Source organism: Vanessa tameamea, chromosome 2, assembly GCF_037043105.1.
Source record: "Vanessa tameamea isolate UH-Manoa-2023 chromosome 2, ilVanTame1 primary haplotype, whole genome shotgun sequence".
In the NCBI taxonomy this organism is placed as follows: Eukaryota; Metazoa; Arthropoda; class Insecta; order Lepidoptera; family Nymphalidae; genus Vanessa; species Vanessa tameamea.
Window position 1 is genome coordinate 9,903,790 of NC_087310.1, and position 21,687 is coordinate 9,925,476.

Sequence of the window (21,687 nt, forward strand, 5' to 3'; positions counted from 1 at the left end):
TATGGCCGAGACGGACGAGTATATGGGCCACCTGATGGTAAGTGATCACCACCGCCCATAGACAATTGTGCTGTAAGAAATATTGACCATTCCTTACATAGCCAATACGCCACCAACCTTGGGAACTAAGATGTTATGTTCCTTGTGCCTGTAGTTACACTGGCTCACTCACCCTTCAAACCGGAACACAACAATACTGAGTACTCTTGTTTAGCGGTAGAATATCAGAACAGTTTGTGGTACCTACAAAGACAAGCTTGCACAAAGCCCTACCACTAAGTAAACTTACTTTATTTAATTTTCTTTTTTAATTCATATAATTGTTATTGACTAACATAACTTTGTATTTCAAATGTTGGAAAAGAGTAATTACTGTGTTTCTTGTCGGTTAAATACAGTCGCTGCTAGTAAAATCCTACTTGATAAAGTATATTTTCATTCTAGATCCTACGATATTTGCTGATACGTATTCTAAAATTGATAAATTAAATTATAAGCTTAACCATAATAAGGCGTTACTATTTTTGAATTATTTGAAATATTTTTTTTGTAATCTATCTATAAATACGTTAAAACAAAACCGCAGTCTGTTTGAAGCTATATGTTAGGTTTCTTCTTCTAAGCCTCTCATCGAAGTTACCGTTTTCGTCGATAGAAAGAACGATAAACAAAGAAGGTTTGTATATACATATAATTCGAAAACATTTCGTACAAAATGGCTGTACGTACGTACGCAATCGTACGTTTGTATGTTAACGCTCGCTAAACCTTAAGAGATACATCAAAACAATATACCTACAAGAAAATTATAGGTCTTCAAAAATCCTACGGAAAAATCCGCAATAGTAAGCGTCTATCTTCTACGGTACGCTCATAATAATTATATTTATCTTTTATAAATAAGTTAATAATGTCATTGAATCTTGTAATCTTGAATGTTTAAAAAATTTAACAGAATTTGATTCGACGATTAGGATATATCGGAATTTTAATCGCTTATTCACAAGTAATGCAAAATATTAATCACACTTGTTATTAAGAGGCTTATTACTTTCAATAAATACGAATCATTATTTTGTGAGCTTAAAATACTCGTTTTCGCTATTTTAGGCATAACATCGCCTCCTTCCTTCGCTGAAATTCAATCAAATTGTCTTAATGATAAAAGGAGATTCATTTGTTATTGTGACATTTAAAAACAATATATTTTTTGGCTTCATAAGCAGACTCTAAGTGCTTGCTAGTAGGTTTTATATTGTCATTGAGGTTAGCCAGGGGCGGAGCAAGAGCGGCTCCGTTCTACTCTGGAACTAATACGGCTATTTCTATTTAATTATTAGCTCTGACATACTCTTACATTAGTAATTGATAATTTATGTTACAAAATATTTATAAAGAGATCATTTTCGTATACAGTGGCACTATACCTAAAGTGATTCAGGGAACATTTCATTTTTGGGTTTCAGGTGAACTGAACCGGGAGAAGTTAACGATTGGGTGCAAAAGGCGCTTTGGCGAGGCGCTTTGGCGTTTTGCAAAAGGAGTTTTGGCGCATATTTGGAGAGATATATGAGCAGCATTGGACTAAAATTGGGTAATGAGATATTATAATTTTGTTTTTTTTTGTACTTACACGTAGTAACAGACTAAAGGCTCGACCGGCTTAATTGCATATAAATTTGGTATAATGTATATATTGGCAAAAGAAATACTCGGTATCGGTACAATTCCCAGTTAGGCAAAAAAAATATTTTATTTTTAACTAGCGACCGGTACCGCCTCCGCGAAATAAAGAAAATGAAAAGTATGCTTAGCAAGAAACTATTATATATTTTATGAAAAATATTTATTCGTTTTTACAAGTATATCACCTTAAAGTAAGTAATATAAGTACCTCGTGTTTTATTAAATTGCTTCGCAAATATCCTAATTCTTTTAACTAATCTATAATAGATGAAAATAGTTAATCTGAGTATACTTAAGATGATTTTGAACTTGACACTTGATATTGAATATTTCACCGTGGGACTTTTAAAGACGTACAATTTTCTAGAACATTGTTTTGATAAATATCCTAAGTTTAGAAAACGCTGTCAAAATTCAGCTATTTTGTATAAAATATATACATAAACTTTCCTCGTTGATCACTCTTTTTGTTAATCCACTCATCAGATGTTCTACTGCCGATCAGTTAATAAGAGAGAAAAAAGTTGTTTCCGTTGTGACTGTAATGACACTGGCTCACTCACTCTTTAACTCAACGCAACAATACTTCTTTGTGTTCTTTAGCAGCAGAATAAGTGATGAGTGGATGGTTCTATCCCAAGCACGCTAACACAAAGTCTTACCTCCAAATTGATAAAACATAAAACACTCGAGACACTTTACTTGTCTAGTAACCCAGACAAGTAATTTTAAAAAAACTTAATAAACAAAATATTTGTATACTATATAAATTATTGTTTCCAATAAACAATGACAAAGTCTAAATTCGGAGAATCTTTTTTTTTACGGTAAATATAATATCAGCAGGTATTATTCAGATAGGTTTTATAATCCTACCATTACTAAATATCGTAAATTTTATGACTAAATATGACAGGTAATCGTTTATTTTATTATAATTTATTTATATTGATTGTGAGAAGTTAAATGATAAGATAAATAAAATTGTAGTTCAGTATTATATATAGACACGAAATGTTTACTTTTGATCAGTTTTGTGAGAGTGCACGTTGAAAAGCGGTAAGTATATAAAATCTTAAGTCATGTTTTATAAAACAAGATATTGTATAAAATAGTACGTAAATTGAAAATAAAATGTAAATTTTGTTTCAGTCTACCAATCATGAAGACGATATTTGCGTTAATTGCGCTAGTTGCTGTGGCGATTGCTCATCCTTTGCCTCTGGTACAACTTATAGTTAATGTTGATGGTCCAAGCAATGCCGATTCTGTTCCAGAACCAAAACCTGAGCCAGTCTTAGTACCCGAACCCGTAGAAAATGAGCCAGAGCCTATTTTAATTCCTCAGCCCGATCCATTACCAGTTGTTGTCCCAGAACCAAAACCTGAGCCAGTCTTAGTACCCGAACCCGTAGAAAATGAGCCAGAGCCTGTTTTAATTCCTCAGCCCGATCCATATCCAATTGTTGTCCCAGCACCAAAACCTGAGTCAGTCTAAGTACCCGAACCCGTAGAAAATCAAAATGAATCCGAGGAATCTGATAGTATGTATTGGTATTAATCTTTGAGCCAATATTAAAGCCACGACCCATGAAGAATAGAAGACTTCATATTTATGGTCTGTAAATATGAAGTCATTTTAAAATAAAATAATTTATAAAATACATGTTATGATCGTTTTATTTTTAACTTTATATATTTGTCAATTTCGAAACATTGATGTTCAAACAATAATTATATTTAATAAAATAATCGGTAATAATTTTTTATTGCAACAAAAGCAAAAATGAATAACAATTTGATAAAAAGATGTACGATGTAAGATGCGATGGTCAATATCTCTCGTAGCAAAGAAATACCTGTGTCACGATAACTACATCCATAAATCTTTACGACTTTACGAAGAGTTTTCTCTAGCGCATTCACTCAGAAACTTTGTGAATTTGTTGAGATAGCTACACAGTATAATATATATAAATGTATATTAGCAACTATAAAAATATATCGATATTAGCCGTTGCAGTTAAAAAGATTATTATAATATAAGTGATAGCTTAGTTCCAAAAATGTATGATTTTTATTATTTTTTTTGTTATAAGTAACCTTAAAATCGTTACCAGTTCTCAGTGCGCCTTAGTATTTCCAAACAAAGGTTGCATCTAAAATTAATCTATGGAAGATCCTGAATGTTTTATATTTAATATTTTAAAGGCTTGCCATGACAAAATATGTAACTTGTATGAAAACGGTTAACTACTACGACTCAATGGACTAAGTTTGATGTATATCGTCCTACAGATTGATATACTACCAGAGCTATTCCAATAAACATGTTTAGGAAAAGCATCTATTATTTGTTTTGTATCAATATCCGGAATCCATCATCGAAGGGCTCGCCTTTGCTTGCTTTAAACTCGGTTCTAGGTAACTATGAAAAAATACTTACATAACCGTCGCTGAACCAAGTACCTATAGGTTTCTATATTTCAACTTCCCTCAGAAATTAAATGAAAAATCAATGCTTTATTACAAAACCATTTCTTTACTCTTTATTTCGAATAAGTAGGTAGGTCACCAACGCCAACGCAACGCAAGAATATTAACAATGCCTTACTACACCACTGCGCCACCATCTTGGGAACTAAGACGCTATATCCCTTATGTTTTTTTTTTTTATTGGTTCATAAAACTGGTTACAATCCTTAAAATGTTAAACTTAATATAAACATGGACTTAATATAAACATGAACATAGATTGAAACTTTCTTGATATGAACACAGCATGCGTATATATATAAGTATCATGTGGTGTACAATCAAAATTTTAAATAACTAAAGCGAAACTAGGCATTTATATAAAAATATATAACTAAAAATAATAATACAACTGCAATAATAAAATAAGAGAGAGAAAACTACTTAGCTAAATATTTACAATGTAAGAATTTGTTTTTTAAAAGAGGCTAAAGAACCACAGAATATATCACACTCATTTAAGTGGGCATTTATTGTTGAACAAATGCGATACAAGGGCGCGTGTTGGAATATATTCGTTCGACATTTGGGTAAACTAAAGGTGGTTCTGTTATGTAGCCTACTACTGGGGCGGTGTACACTAAATTTAAGGCGCTCAAGCAGATTTGGTGACTCAATATAATTATGAATAATTTTATATAAAAATAATATGTCAATAAATTTTCGACGGTCACTCAGAGACTTCATGTGATAAAATTGTAATCTAGACTCATATGAATCCAAAGTCTGACACCTATGACCCGTATATTCTAATCTCATTGAATGAATATTATAGCTAGGATTCCAAACAGTGCTGCAATATTCTATGATGCTTCGAACCAAAGAGTTATATACCGTAATAATTAGATGAGGATCATTAAAAAGTTTCATTTGGCGATTTATGAAACCTGATAGTTTAGAAGCTCTTTTGATTATGCTGTCAATATGATCACGAAAAGATAGGGTATGATCAAATAATACACCTAAATCTTTGATAACATATACTTGTTTAAGTGGAAATTTATTGATGTAATAAGTTTTATCAATTACATTTTTTTTCCTTGAAAATCTGATAAAAACACATTTATCAGTATTTAACGCCATTAAATTGTTTTTACACCATAGTTCAATATTTTCGAGATCTTTTTGTAATATCAACGGATCTTTGTCATCATTAATTACACGATATACTTTTAGGTCATCAGCGTAAAATTTGAATTTAGAATTAATAACATAACTGAGATCGTTTATAAATATTAAGAAAAATATAGGCCCCAAGTGGGAACCTTGTGGAACCCCACATGGAACGTGAAGAATATCGGACTTAACTCCAAATAGCGACACTAACTGCGATCGATTTTTTTAAGTACGACTCACACCATCTTAATAAAGAGCCGTGAATTCCCATGTTGTTGAGTTTGGAAATAAGTAAATCATGGTTAACTAAGTCAAACGCTTTTTTAAAATCAGTGTAAATAGCGTGCATCTCTTTATTATTATCAAGGGCTTCTGCTATATCTATAGTGTAAGAAATTAAATTGGTCGTAGTCGATTTTTTTGGTAGAAATCCATGTTGGTTATGATGAATATGTTTTTTTAGGAGAAATAATAATTTATTGTACATAAGTGATTCAAAAACTTTAGCAGACGTTGATAAAATTGAAATAGGCCTATAATTGCTAACATTGTTTACCACACATTTTTTATGTATAGGAGTAAGATGAGCTAACTTCCATTTGTCCGGAAAAACGCCAGTGTTTAAATATAAATTAAAAATGAATGCTAGTGGAAGAGATAAATTTGTGGCACAGTTTTTAAGAAAGAGAGGAGGTATCATATCCGGGCCACAACTTTTAACCACATCAAGTGAGAGTAAGACTTTTTGCACCTCTTCTTTGGTGATTTTAACGTATGATGCAGATATAGTATCGTTGAGGTAATTAGTATTGATATTTGAAAGATTTGTAGCCGGAGATGTTGTATATTTACTCATATAAACAGATTGAAAGAATTTCAAGAATAAGTTACATATCTCTTGTTTGCCATTAGCAACTTCGTCATCTAGATACATTTGATTAGGTATTTGGGTAGAATTTTGTCTTTTAGTATTACAGTAACGCCAAAAATAATAAGGATTCCTTCGAATATTATCGCCGGCTGTTTTTTTAAAATTGTTGTAACAATGCGTAATTAAAGTACTACATCGTAGTCTTAACAGATGAAACGTTAATTTGTCCATTTCATTTTGATATTTTTTATATTTCATATGATATTTAGCCTTTTCTTTTAAGGCTTTTATTAAACTACTATTAAACCAGATAGGGTAATGTTTTGAATAAGTTTTTGATAAAGAAGTATGAGAATATATAATTGGAAGCATCTTGTTATAAAAAATATCTACAACTTGATCAATTGAGGCAACATTACTGAATTCCTTTTCCCAGTCAATTTTTATTAGTTCACTATTAACTGATTCATAGTCACATCGTTTAAAATTAAGGGTAGGGATTCGTTTTCTTGGTTGAGGCCTACCACTTATATAGTTAAGATGTAAAATTAAACATGGATGATATTGATCTATTGGAACCAGACTAAAATCAGATTCTTTAACTGTAAGTGACTGGATTCGATAGTACTAAGTCTAGAATATGACCGTTACAATTTAAAACCGAATTATATTGCGACAAATCACAGTAAGTCAAAGTATCCACGAAATCACTCTCAATAAGATTAAAAGATGACTTTGGAGCTAATGTACACGTATCACTATCCAGTTCCCATCCAATATTCGGCAAATTAAAATCGCCTAATACTATTAGAGGCGACTCTTCTTTAATATAACTTTGTCTGACATGAGTCAAATTTGTTAAAAGCGCTTTCATGTATGTTGAGTCCGTTGGAGGTGGAATATATACAGCACAAATATAAATAAAGTTATTATCATGAGTACGAATTGTTAACCATATATCTTCACAAGTTGATTCCCATTCTGATTTTCTAGTAATTTGAAATTTGTTTTTAACTGCAATGAGTACTCCACCTCCATCTTTTTTTGTACTATTCGATGAGGTAGAACAACGATCGCGACGGTAAACATGATATCTTTTGTCGATAAATTCATAATTAAACACAGTATCATTAAGCCAGGTTTCGAATGTCTAAAACTAATATGTCATAGTTTGAGCGCAAAATTGCTTGATACATTTCATCTCTTTTTGTTCTTATGCCTCTTACATTTTGATATAACACATTTAACTCGAAAACAAAACATTAAAAATTGTTATGCATGCACTAATAACAAACACAGAAGACAATAAATAGAACATAAAATCAAAAACTTGGAAAAAAAAAAAAAAACAGAAAAGAGATACTACAACTGCTTTAAACTATCAAAATTCTTTATCAACACAGCTGGAGAAGTGTCATTTCTTCGTACAAATATTCGACCACTTCTAATCCATACGTATTCATACTTCTTTTCCTTAATTGCAAGACGGGCAGCAGCATGTAGGCGCTTATTATCCGGCGATAAATGTTCCATAATATAAATTTGTTCCTTGCCGCTGGCAATACCCAAATGTGATGAGTTAAGCTTAGATTGAGGATTATTTTTATTAAACACTTTAACAGCTGCTAAGAAGTTATCGCGCTTACGTGGAGTTGATAGTTTAACTATAATGCTACGGGGTCGTTTAGATTCTGTGTTCCTCTTAGCTACTCGGTGAAAGTTAACTATATCATTATCGTGTAGATCAAATGACACTACACTGGCTAACTGGTGTACAATCGACGAGAGGTTTTCTGATTTATGTTCAGGAACACACTGAATTTCCAAATTACAATCTCGCGAGTGTTGTTCCATTAAAGACATTTTGAATTCGAGTCCCGTGAGTTTCAGGTGAACTGAACCGGGAGAAGTTAACGATTGGGTGCATAAGGCGCTTTGGCGAGGCGCTTTGGCGCTTTGCAAAAGGAGTTTTGGCGCATATTTGGAGAGATATATGAGCAGCATTGGACTAAAATTGGCTAATGAGATATTATAATTTTTTTTTTTTTGTACTTACCCGTAGTAACAGACTATAGGCTTGAACGGCTTAATTGCATATAAATTTGGTATAATGTATATATTGGCAAAAGAAATACTCGGTATCGGTACAATTCCCAGTCAGGCAAAAAAAAAATTTTATTTTTAACTAGCGACCGGTACCGCCTCCGCGAAATAAAGAAAATAAAAAGTATGCTTAGCAAGAAACTATTATATATTTTATGAAAAATATTTATTCGTTTTTACAAGTATATCACCTTAAAACATAAGTACCTCGTGTTTTATTAAATTGCTTCGCAAATATCCTAATTCTTTTAACTAATCTATAATAGATGAAAATAGTTAATCTCAGTATACTTAAGATGATTTTGAACTTGACACTTGATATTGAATATTTCACCGTGGGACTTTTAAAGACGTACAATTTTCTAGAACATTGTTTTGATAAATATCCTAAGTTTAGAAAACGCTGTCAAAGTTCTAGCTGAACTTGTATAAAATATATACATAAACTTTCCTCGTTGATCACTCTTTTTGTTAATCCACTCATCAGATGTTCTACTGCCGATCAGTTAATAAGAGAGAAAAAAGTTGTTTCCGTTGTGACTGTAATGACACTGGCTCACTCACTCTTTAACTCAACGCAACAATACTTCTTTGTGTTCTTTAGCAGCAGAATAAGTGATGAGTGGATGGTTCTATCCCAAGCACGCTAACACAAAGTCTTACCTCCAAATTGATAAAACATAAAACACTCGAGACACTTTACTTGTCTAGTAACCCAGACAAGTAATTTTAAAAAAACTTAATAAACAAAATATTTGTATACTATATTTAAAATTATTGTTCCCAATAAACAATGACAAAGTCTAAATTCGGAGAATCTTTTTTTTTACGGTAAATATAATATCAGCAGGTATTATTCAGATAGGTTTTATAATCCTACCATTACTAAATATCGTAAATTTTATGACTAAATATGACAGGTAATCGTTTATTTTATTATAATTTATTTATATTGATTGTGAGAAGTTAAATGATAAGATAAATAAAATTGTAGTTCAGTATTATATATAGACACGAAATGTTTACTTTTGATCAGTTTTGTGAGAGTGCACGTTGAAAAGCGGTAAGTATATAAAATCTTAAGTCATGTTTTATAAAACAAGATATTGTATAAAATAGTACGTAAATTGAAAATAAAATGTAAATTTTGTTTCAGTCTACCAATCATGAAGACGATATTTGCGTTAATTGCGCTAGTTGCTGTGGCGATTGCTCATCCTTTGCCTCTGGTACAACTTATAGTTAATGTTGATGGTCCAAGCAATGCCGATTCGGTTCCAGAACCAAAACCTGAGCCAGTCTTAGTACCCGAACCCGTAGAAAATGAGCCAGAGCCTATTTTAATTCCTCAGCCCGATCCATTACCAGTTGTTGTCCCAGAACCAAAACCTGAGCCAGTCTTAGTACCCGAACCCGTAGAAAATGAGCCAGAGCCTGTTTTAATTCCTCAGCCCGATCCATATCCAATTGTTGTCCCAGCACCAAAACCTGAGTCAGTCTAAGTACCCGAACCCGTAGAAAATGAGCCAGAGCCTGTTTTAATTCCTCAGCCCGATCCATTACCAGTTGTTGTCCCAGAACCAAAACCTGAGCCAGTCTTAGTACCCGAACCCGTAGAAAATGAGCCAGAGCCTGTTTTAGTTCCTGAGCCCGAACCATATCCAGTTGTTGTCCCAGAACCAAAACCTGAGCCAGTCTTAGTACCCGAACCCGTAGAAAATGAGCCAGAGCCTGTTTTAATTCCTCAGCCCGATCCATATCCAATTGTTGTCCCAGCACCAAAACCTGAGTCAGTCTAAGTACCCGAACCCGTAGAAAATCAAAATGAATCCGAGGAATCTGATAGTATGTATTGGTATTAATCTTTGAGCCAATATTAAAGCCACGACCCATGAAGAATAGAAGACTTCATATTTATGGTCTGTAAATATGAAGTCATTTTAAAATAAAATAATAATAAAATACATGTTATGATCGTTTTATTTTTAACTTTATATATTTGTCAATTTCGAAACATTGATGTTCAAACAATAATTATATTTAATAAAATAATCGGTAATAATTTTTTATTGCAACAAAAGCAAAAATGAATAACAATTTGATAAAAAGATGTACGATGTAAGATGCGATGGTCAATATCTCTCGTAGCAAAGAAATACCTGTGTCACGATAACTACATCCATAAATCTTTACGACTTTACGAAGAGTTTTCTCTAGCGCATTCACTCAGAAACTTTGTGAATTTGTTGAGATAGCTACACAGTATAATATATATAAATGTATATTAGCAACTATAAAAATATATCGATATTAGCCGTTGCAGTTAAAAAGATTATTATAATATAAGTGATAGCTTAGTTCCAAAAATGTATGATTTTTATTATTTTTTTTGTTATAAGTAACCTTAAAATCGTTACCAGTTCTCAGTGCGCCTTAGTATTTCCAAACAAAGGTTGCATCTAAAATTAATCTATGGAAGATCCTGAATGTTTTATATTTAATATTTTAAAGGCTTGCCATGACAAAATATGTAACTTGTATGAAAACGGTTAACTACTACGACTCAATGGACTAAGTTTGATGTATATCGTCCTACAGATTGATATACTACCAGAGCTATTCCAATAAACATGTTTAGGAAAAGCATCTATTATTTGTTTTGTATCAATATCCGGAATCCATCATCGAAGGGCTCGCCTTTGCTTGCTTTAAACTCGGTTCTAGGTAACTATGAAAAAATACTTACATAACCGTCGCTGAACCAAGTACCTATAGGTTTCTATATTTCAACTTCCCTCAGAAATTAAATGAAAAATCAATGCTTTATTACAAAACCATTTCTTTACTCTTTATTTCGAATAAGTAGGTAGGTCACCAACGCCAACGCAACGCAAGGATATTAACAATGCCTTACTACACCAATGCGCCACCATCTTGGGAACTAAGACGCTATATCCCTTATGTTGTTTATATCCACCTTTCAAACCGGATCACAACAATACAACTTGCATTACTTTTGACGGAAGAATGTGTGATGAGAAGTTGATACAGAGCTAGACAGCCAGCAATATGGAGCTTTTCATAGATAAATTAAAAAAAAATAATTATATAGTAATAAAAAAAAATAATTGTTTACTTACCTGTATACAAATTTCGTGCTATAGGTAAACATTTTCTTATGATAAAGATAATTATTAACCAAAGGACAAAGTATACATTTTCTAATAACGAAATACAAAACATCTCATAAGATGTGTCAACAGACGACGTACGAATATTTTATAAACGAAAACATGTAAACATGATAATGTACGTTACATTGAAATTTGTAATGTAATTCTTAAACCAATACGTTTACTGTGTCAAGTTATCGGAGAAAATCATTTATGCTCTAGGAATAAGTTATCGACGGTCTTGGCTCGATTTCTCCAATCAGTAAATAAAAAAAAACAACAACAATAACTCGCAACGACCTCACTTCATTCGTGACTTTACAATTTCGAATAACTTCTAAATTCAATTTGAGTTGGCGAATGTTGCAACGGGGTTATGAACCTTAGTTTTGAATGTAATTTCATACATTTGTATTTTATGTAGTCATTTATAACTCTTTAAATTCTTTATAATTGTTAACATGTTTTTTTTTATGTTAATACTCTATTCTCCAAAGCCGATTAAAAGGTTTAATGAAAAATTATATGAATTAAATAAATAATTACTATGTTTACAAACATGTGTCCGCAATTAAGCTTGTATAATATACAAAATATTTTAAATAAACAACGATTACATAATACTAATATATGATTTGGTTGAGTTGGTATAGATATACGAAAAAAAGAAGCCAGCTTATCCTGGGAATGCTTTGTTTGTGTGTTCAGAAACACCTGGTCCGAGACTATGGTGGTTCAAGTCCTGTTTATATTGATAAACGTAATTAATATTTAAAAAAAAAACCATACTGGGCTCTAATGGTACTGGTTGGCTTTGACTTGTAAGGAAACCGAAAGAATTGGTAAAAAAACTTAGTTTTGTGAAATTTTATAGTAACCAAAACTATATTCAACAGCCGGAAGAAGAGATTTTGTATATAAAAAAATGTTATAGTGCTTTTGCCAAGCAGCTAGGGCGAGAAAAAAGTTTAAGTTCTTCTTGCATACAAAGTAGCGCTATGATGCAGTTTTCATGAAACTTCAAGAAATCATCTAGATTGCATTTTAAAACGGTCAGCAGCATAAATTCTTATGAATTAAAAAAAATAATTATATTTCTTTGAAAATATATTTTAAGATGCGATTTTGGGTCAGCTCAGAGCTTCATAACGAACATTTCACGAATATGTTTTATTAAGAAGAAGAAGTACTTAGAATAATATTTTTTGTTATGCGAGTCTTTAAAATAAAACTTGATGGTGTGGATAAAAGAAATTTACCTGTATATATTTTTTTATAATATTTTATACACTAGTACGCTACGTATTTAATACACTTCTACTGAGGAGTGTTTGCCATTTTTGTCGTAACTATATAGACCTCTGTACGGTGAATAGTTCACTCTCGAATGACCTCATTTTCATTTTCCTCTATTTATAATAAACACGAAACAAATGACAATATTAACGTAGTAATAAATAATAATGTTTTTTTTTTGTAATATTTCAAAACTATATAGAAATATATATATACACTAAAATATTGATATTTGTACGAGTTGGTAAGAAAAATTATTCAAAATGAAGTGAGTCGGTAATTTGAATGTGAAGTGAAAAATGTTCGTCTCCGAGCGCGCGTCACACGGCTTTCGTTCCCCCATCTATCTTCTTTGACGCTAAATGTTTGAATTGTAAAATGTACTTATAAATTATTTGGTTTATAAACCTTGCAAATTCTCGTATCACACAAATTATATAAAATGACTATAAAGATTGTATTGTGCTGCAAGAAATACTATTATAATAAAAAAATATATATATGACGATGTTCGCCTGAACGATTTCAGCAACGGCCAAATACATTTCTGACTAGCCAATTGTATAGAAGATATTATATTGCACAAGTATGTGCGCAAAGACAAGTGCACTCCCATAATTCCTTCCTTTGATTCCATTCCTTTGAACATCAATCAGATATGACCAATCAAAAATAAAATGTCCTGCAAATTACAATTATTTTTTTTACATATTGTTCTGACCTGAACACAGGATCTCGAGGTTTAGCTATGTGTTCTAGCAATTTAATCAACGAGGCAGGCGTAAAATAAATCGACATGACGTAGAAATAGTTCTAGGACACATAGTCGTGAGGTGGCAGGCATAAAAAGACTATGCCCTTACTATGATTTCAAACTCGCTTCATACCGAATTTCATCAGATTTAGTTTGGTGGTTTGGCCATGAAAGAGCAACAGGTAGACAGACAGAGTTACTTTCGCATTTATATTATTATTAAATATACATAAATCTACTATTTAAAATAAAACAAACTAGACCAATTTTAAACAAAAAATAAACGGTAGCAAGCTTCCTTACTAAAGAGTTAGGTGACTGACAAACGGCTAAAGTACCTACCGATCTTGGGACATTTATAGAAAGTGAAATTTCTCTCAAGTGTAAAGCAAAGTGATAAAGTGCAATGCAAAGTGACAAAGAATTGACGAATAAAGGGACAAGCGATCTCATGTTTTTTACAAGATCATTGGTCTAGTCGCTAACTTATAAAGTTACAGATTTAAATATCCTGTACTAATATTCCTAGCCGGGCCTGTAAAAAATACTACACGGTTTCAAGAAATTATCGGTATAAATATCAATTTTAAAATTGATTGGCTATTTCGTTCCTCGGAAATCATGTAAAACTGTTTGTCATTAGCTTAACCTGCAGCTGGTCGAGTGGCGCTTACTGTGATCTATGGACGCGAGAATGCTGATATTACCCTGGTAATTGCACACACACTTGTGCATTAAAATACCTCTTTTTTTTAAATACATATTGGACAACATCACATACATTACTCTGATCCCAATGTAAGTAGCTAAAGCACTTGTGTTATGGAAAATCAGATGTAACGACGGTACCACAAACACTCAGACCCAAGACAACATAGAAAACTCATGAACTTTTTCAACATCGACTCGGCCGGGAATCGAACCCGAGACCTCGGAGTGGCGCACCCATGAAAACCGGTGTACACACTACTCGACCACGGAGGTCGTCGTCTTGCCCTTAATAATGGACACTAAGCCCACAACAGGTCAGAAGGAAATCACAGCAAACTAATTAAAAATACATATATATATTTAATTACAAAAACGTGAACAAATACGCGGGAAAAGTTCGTGTTTTATTAAACATTTTGATAATTTAACCATTAACCCAAAACTCTTTTAATGCATTTAATAAAATAAACATAATTATATTTAATGCGTTTCATTTCAAATTAACTCTGGAGAATCATAAACTGTAAATACTGCCACGTTATAAATGTGGTTAATACGCTATTGCGGTTGAACAATTAACAATTCATGCACGCTATTTATAATAATCCATAGATCAATATTGTTTGAATATTAATTAATAAGTAAACTAAATTGTAAAAACATTTATAGCAAACAATTGTCATTTTAGAATAGGAAGGAAGAATTTTTTTCCAGAGATGAAACTACTACCTAAATGTCAATCACTAACATAGTCAATTTCATATCATAAGCTTATTTTTAAAACAAGGTAGTGTGGGTAGTGGATTTTTTATGGTATAGGTCGGTGGAAGAGCAAATGAGCCACATGATGGTAAGCGGTCACTACCACCCATAGACAATGGCATTGTAAGAAATATTAACCATTCGTTAGATCGGCAATGCGCCACCAACCTTAAGAACTAACATGTTATTCCCCTTGTGCCTGTTTTTACACTAGTTCACTCATCCTTCGAAACGGAACACAATAATACTGCGTACTGCTGTTTGGCGGTTGTATATCTGATGAGTGGGGGGTACCCTACCCAGACGGTCTTGCACTAAGCCTAAGTTGGTAATTTAATTTATTACCACATGGCTTGTAGTATAAACCTTTTAATTAGATTTTTTATGGGGTATCTACTTCATCAATTGTCAAATCGGTAATAAGCAAAGGATCTATTAATTATATTTGCTTTATTCCATGTATCTCAAATAAGTTAATTACAAAATACGTGATTCTGTCCGTCCTGTTGTCTTTTAGTTACACAACAAAGGAGTCAACTTCAGGAATTAATTGTTATATAGACTTGGTACGCTTGCTAGTATTGCACGTATCTTGCCTTCATTGTTTTGTGAATAAGCAAATATTTTGTTAGTTTCGTGCGGGTTCAGTTCGTGTGTGGATGACGTTTATGCAAGATTTGCACGTACATTTGGTCAAATAAAACGATGCAAACAACAAGTACTGCATCGAGATAGAAACTGGTAAAACTATTTATCTAAATAATATGTCTAAGTTTTGAATTGAGAACTGGAATATATACGTAATGATTATAACATTACAGCCACATTAACCATTTTTATAGGTAGGTTGTAAAATATCTGCATATGTCTCAGAAAATAGGTTAAATAATTTAGCTTGATTTTTGTCATGTAATATAAATCATTGCCAAGATAAATTATATACTTAGTTATAGTTATGAGCTTACAGTTAATAGAACGATAAAAGAGGGATGGACGGACGCGTCTTAAGATATATTGATGATATTATTTCACCTCATCGTCACCTGTGATCTGCTGGACGAAGGTAACCCAAGATGCGTTAAATCTCTTTCTTCTTTTGCATCTAGTCGAGTTATTTTTCAAGTCTCATTATTCAGTCCTTGTAAATCATTGGACTGGAAGTTCTATATTATTTTTTAAAATAAATAAAATTCAGCAATCGTTCAAGGAAACAACTTTTCTTAATGGATTTGTTTTAAGTGTTTCCGAGAGAAAAATATTTTTTTATTATGTTTGTTGTGTTAATATTTGATATCGTCCTCTATGTATTTTATGTAAATTATTAAAAACCTGTTACCGTTCAACTGCTGGGCAAAGACCTGCTCTCCTTTTTGAGGAGAAGGTTCGGAGATTACTCCACCATGCTGCAGGTTATGCGGGTTTTATTAAGAAAGTATTATAGAATTGTCACTTATTTTATGTATGTGTTATTAACAGAGTTTGCTAATAAACGAGACCGATAATTTTCTTACCGAATACGTCAATAATGATAAGCATCATCACGATAATAATAAGTTATATATCAAAAAATAAGAAATATCACGACATGAAGTTCTATATTAAGCCCGTCTGAGTATTTTTTTTTTTTATGTCATAGGTGGCAAACGAGCAGGAGGCTCACCTGATGGAAAGTGACTACCACCGCCCATGGACACCGGGGTGCTTGCAGGTGCGTTGCCGGCCTTTCAGGAAAGAGTACGCTCTTTTCTTGAAGGTTCCCAAGTCGTATCGGTTCAGAAAAACCGTCGGCGAAAGCTGGTTCCACAGAGTGGTTGTGCGAGGCAGAAAATGTCTTAAAAATCGCGCTGTTGTGGATTTTCGGACATCTAGGTGGTGCGGGTGATATTTGGAATTTTGACGAGATGTCCGAAGGTGAAATTCAGCAGCCGGGATTAATCCGAACAATTCCTCGGAACATACCACTCAACTCGTATATCACATAATATTGTTGTATGCCGCTTTTAAGGGTGAGTGAGTTAGTACTATAAGCACAACGGGCGTAAAGGATGGAGGCGCCAGCCTCTATGCGTGGTGGTGACCATCAAGTGGCTCAGTTGCGCGTCGGCGTTATTTTGTTTAAAATAATTCGGATTACCAGCAAATTGTAACGAACAGACAAACAAAACTTGACTCTTCATAATATTATTTAATTGATTATTATTATTTGTGTTTAATAATAAAATTTCCATTTGAAAGCTACAATAAATTTCTAGCGTTGAAATGCATGCCATTTAAAAACTAATATTTGTATAAAAGCTGAAAACTAAACGATTTCAGTCGGCTATTTGGGGTTTTGTACTGATGAGTTTTTCAAAGTACTAATACGATTCACTATTAATATTTGTTTTTACATTTTTGTCATTTTTATTGTCCGTTGTGTTTTATACTGCGGGTTATTATGTATTAAAATTACAGAACAATATCGCATTACCTTGAAACGATCTGCGTATAAGATAACAAATAAGTTAACAAGTTCAAAAAACCTTTGATTTAGTTTATGTTTTAAAACGATTAGTTTGAGTATACTTGATTGTATGGTAACCGGGAACAAAGTGTGTACAAATTTTCAGCTCTATCAGTTGTGTGGAAATATTTTAAAATTCAGTTGTCGCATTGAACCACTCGTACTAACCGGTCAGATAAATAAAAGCTTGTAAAATAGACGGTAACGTTTGGATAGAATGGTTTTACTATAAAGTGTTAACGATTGCATTCATTTTTATTTTGAGAACCGAGATGGTCCAGTTATTAGCTTAATCAATGATTTAAGATTCAAATCCAGGATACCATCACTGAATTTTCATCTCATGTTTAGCGGTTAAGGAAAATCTCGTGAGGAAACTTGCATATATCTTATTTCAATGAACCGAACCCGAATTGGAGCAGCGTGTTGGATTACATGTTTATTACATATCCAAGTATTATATTTTAATTAATATTTTAAATATTTTTTATATTTGAAAACTGTCATAATGCGACGATAATAAATAATGAAAGAAAAGTTTGTATGAGTAATTTTCTTTCACACGTGATATTGGCGGAATAATATGTCCCATTTCGAGTTTTCAAAAAAAAAAATGGTTTTCCTTACATTTATATAAAATGTAATAACTGAAATATATACTATTTATATAAACCAGCGTTCATAATTTTCCGAGAACTTTGTACTTGTCTTTGATAAAACGTTCTTCACGGCGGAACAAGTATCGGTGAATTTATCACAACAGAGGCTGTCAAGGTGGTAACGAGCAACGTCCCTGAGTTCCTGCGAGGGCTATAACTCATGGCGCAGCTGTCATCGCTCGTGTTGTCTCTCATCTAAACTGCGCACCTGTAATTATATGAGACTCGACGGCAATGTGCTTGACGTTTTTATTTAAGCTTGATAGATATTCTTAAGTGTAGAAATGTGCTAGGAGTTATACTTAAGTCTACAAAGACTGCTATTTGTCACATACGATAAATATATAAGAAATACTGTGGGTATTCTTTTTACACGTGTTATGTAGTGTATCTGTTCATATTTATGTTAATAGAATAGTTACTTTGTTTTGTTGTTAATAGATGGCGTCAGTAGTTCGATAAATCGCGCTTTAATTGTCTTAGGTTATTATGTTAAGTATATCGTAAGTTTCCTAGAACAACGCATTGTTTCATTCATCGTCGAACAGTATCATAACATAATATTTATTTAATTGGACATTGATATTAAATGGTCCAAAAAGGGTGTGTGTTAATACGTCATCAACGGTGCATATAACCATTAGTTAAATGTTTATTTCATAAATCGAATATAAAATAAATAATATTTTTTAGAAAGCATTTCATTTATTTTAGTCTCTATTCAGGCAGGAGCTAAATAGATTCGGTTTGCGTTATTGAGTCACTCTATTCGTAGCTTTGAAGCAGACTATTTAAAATGCAACATTTGCTTTAATACGAGATTGATTCTATTCAGAAAAGTTTATAGAGGTCTTTTATAAAATGAAAACTGCCAGCTTTATGTTGTTTGATGTAATTTTAGTATATGATATAGTACATAAAACAACATCGGAGTATAAGTACATGATTGGTATGGTTATGAAATCATAGTTACTTTTTAATTTATAGTATAAAAAGACTGTATATTTTTTTTAAAATAGTGTTAGGCATACGGGCCTACGGAAGTTAAGTGGTCAGCAGTGTCCACATACATTAGTACTGTATGAAATATTAACCATTCCCTACATCACCAATGCGCCACCAACCCTGGGAACTAAGATGTTATGTCCCTTGTGTAATTGCACTGGCTCAATCACCTTTCAAACCGGAACACAATAATTCTAAGTATCGTTGCATGGGGGTAGAATATTTAAAAAAAATTAAAATAAAATCAAATCACGCATGAACTTACAAGAAACATTTTGAAATCAACATTTTAAAGACTGAGACGAACGGGCAAGAAACACATTTTTTAACACTTAAATTATTTTTGTATGTTAATTAAACACAATTGAATTATTATTATTAATCCTGCAGTACAATCAACAGATGTTAACCCGCCGCTTTATTATCAACTAAATAATCTTTCGATTATCGTCTTATAAATCAATGTCTCTTTAATATTATAATTATTAATAATTGGCAAAGCTTGTAATATTATATAACTACATAAAGAATATGTTGTATTATAAAAATGCTCCTTATATAAGCTCCAAAGAAACGTACAAAGACAGTAAGACAGATAAAAATCTTTAAATGTTTTTTCTCAGCTTCTAAGAGGAATGTTCATAGCAATTTTTATTTCCGTACGCCGACAAAAGTCTTTCGACCTCCATGACAGTTATCTGTAGTGCAGCCGATGTAGTGAAGAGTTATCTGTGTCAAGAGATAAGGTGAAAACGTGAGAGGAATAAGATTTTTATTTTTAAAGATCGTTTATAGGAGCATAAATATTATATCTTCACATTTTCGTTATCTGTGTCCTTTTGATTTTCTTTTTATTAAATTCACCAGTTTTTGTATCTATGTACATACTGTATGATAATAAAATTTTAACTTCCGTATTATTATATATTATTAAAATACGCGCTTTAATAAAATAGAAAGTGTGATCTATACATTAAACCGAGAAAAGCTGAGATTTTTTTTAAACCTTAGTAGCTACATTTAAATGAATATAACCGATTTAAGCACGATATTATTTTCACGGCAATTAAATTCATATGTGAAAATTCACTTTTTAGTTCATTTGTTACTTCCGAGCCATTTCGTTAAAGTGAGAATTCTTTGTGTGATAACGTTTTACATTAAAAAAAAAAAACTTTCTAATCATTATGCTTACGTTCAATCTACATATTTCAATTGATCGATGAGACACCAAAATTTTGTTCAATAACGAAATCGCAATTTGTCACCGTCCTAATAAACACTTAGTAAGCAGTTTTCATGTTCTACGGATATTAGTTTGTCGATTATACCGCCTTCGTACGACATTACAAGTTTCTATATTTAAATTATATAAAGTTGATTTCGTGTTTAGGGCAAATGAAAATATAGTATTGACACCTACATTTGTATATAAAATTCTGCAATATATTATGTACTTACTGCTGGAAGAAAGCTCTGCGTTTATCTTAGAAGTGTTTGCCCAGCAGTGGAAAATTTACATTCTATTATTTTCATTGAAATTATAAACATGATAATTATTTTTAACAGATTAATTATTTGCATGTATCGACTAACTGACTGGAGCGACTTTTATATCCAGGACGTTATATTAGAAACTAGTTGTTACCGGCGGTTTTACTCGCGTTGTAGGGGCTTGGGTATCCTTCCTTGCTCAAGCTTGCTTCAAACCAAATTTCATAGAATCGGTTTCGTGGTTTGGCTGTGTAAGCGTAAAAGACGGAGTTACTTACGCATTTATAATATTATAGGTATGTATGTATTATGTGTAAAACATCAATTTTAACGCTTTTGGGGGTAATACTCGTAAGCCGTGGCGGGCAACGGTATAAGATTTTCTTGTGACTTCACGCCCAGCATGGTCAGCCTCAGTCGCCGCTCCCTACATCCTTGTGAGAGCGTGAAGCGTATACTTTATACTTTGTTGCTATATATTATTAAAACAATTATTTTTTTTTCATTACCTTTGATCTTACATTAAAAGTGAAGTTCTGAGTATCGTGGTAAAGAGAAGCACCATTAAAATTGATGTTACTAGGTGTAAGAGGCGCTGTGTTAGCCTAACTATGGTCATAAATTTTGTGAGAAGTGGAGCGAATAGTTTTTCGTACCATCTTCAGAGAACTCGAGGAAAATCGTTTCGGCGAAGATTTCTTGTACGAATTAGAGGGAATCTCTCTGCTTTTATGTGTTTATATTACATACGTGTCTTTTTCAGATAATAATTTGTATTAGTTTAAATTTTTGTGCGATATTTTATTTTACATAAATCGTTTTGGAAATTAATCTTCAAGTTAAATGGAATATATAACTTGGGACTTAATGTTTGCATTGCTATAAAGATTTTAAGTTTAAGTAATAGAAAGTATATAATACATAAAATAAGACAATGTTCAATCAAACGTATATAAAAAGGAGAAAATGATTAATAAAAAAAGTGAAATAAGTTGCAGCGAAGACAGCTTCCAAGTCAT

The 21,687-nt window shown here is 32.3% G+C and overlaps 2 protein-coding genes across 2 annotated transcripts in view; one reads left to right on the plus strand and one right to left on the minus strand.

Moving 5' to 3' along the window:
* LOC113402043 (5'-deoxynucleotidase HDDC2) overlaps positions 1-21,687 on the plus strand; it is a 378,551-nt gene that overhangs the window by 80,985 nt on the left and 275,879 nt on the right. The gene's annotated exons all lie outside the window — the stretch shown is intronic.
* LOC135193538 (uncharacterized) lies at positions 7,571-8,071 on the minus strand. The gene has a single exon (XM_064216445.1). The coding sequence runs from the start codon at positions 8,069-8,071 to the stop codon at positions 7,571-7,573; it is 501 nt and encodes a 166-aa protein (XP_064072515.1).

What these genes read in the sequence shown, in the direction of transcription:
- LOC135193538 (XM_064216445.1), bottom strand. Translation starts at nt 8,071, where the DNA reads ATGTCTTTAATGGAACAACACTCGCGAGATTGTAATTTGGAAATTCAG.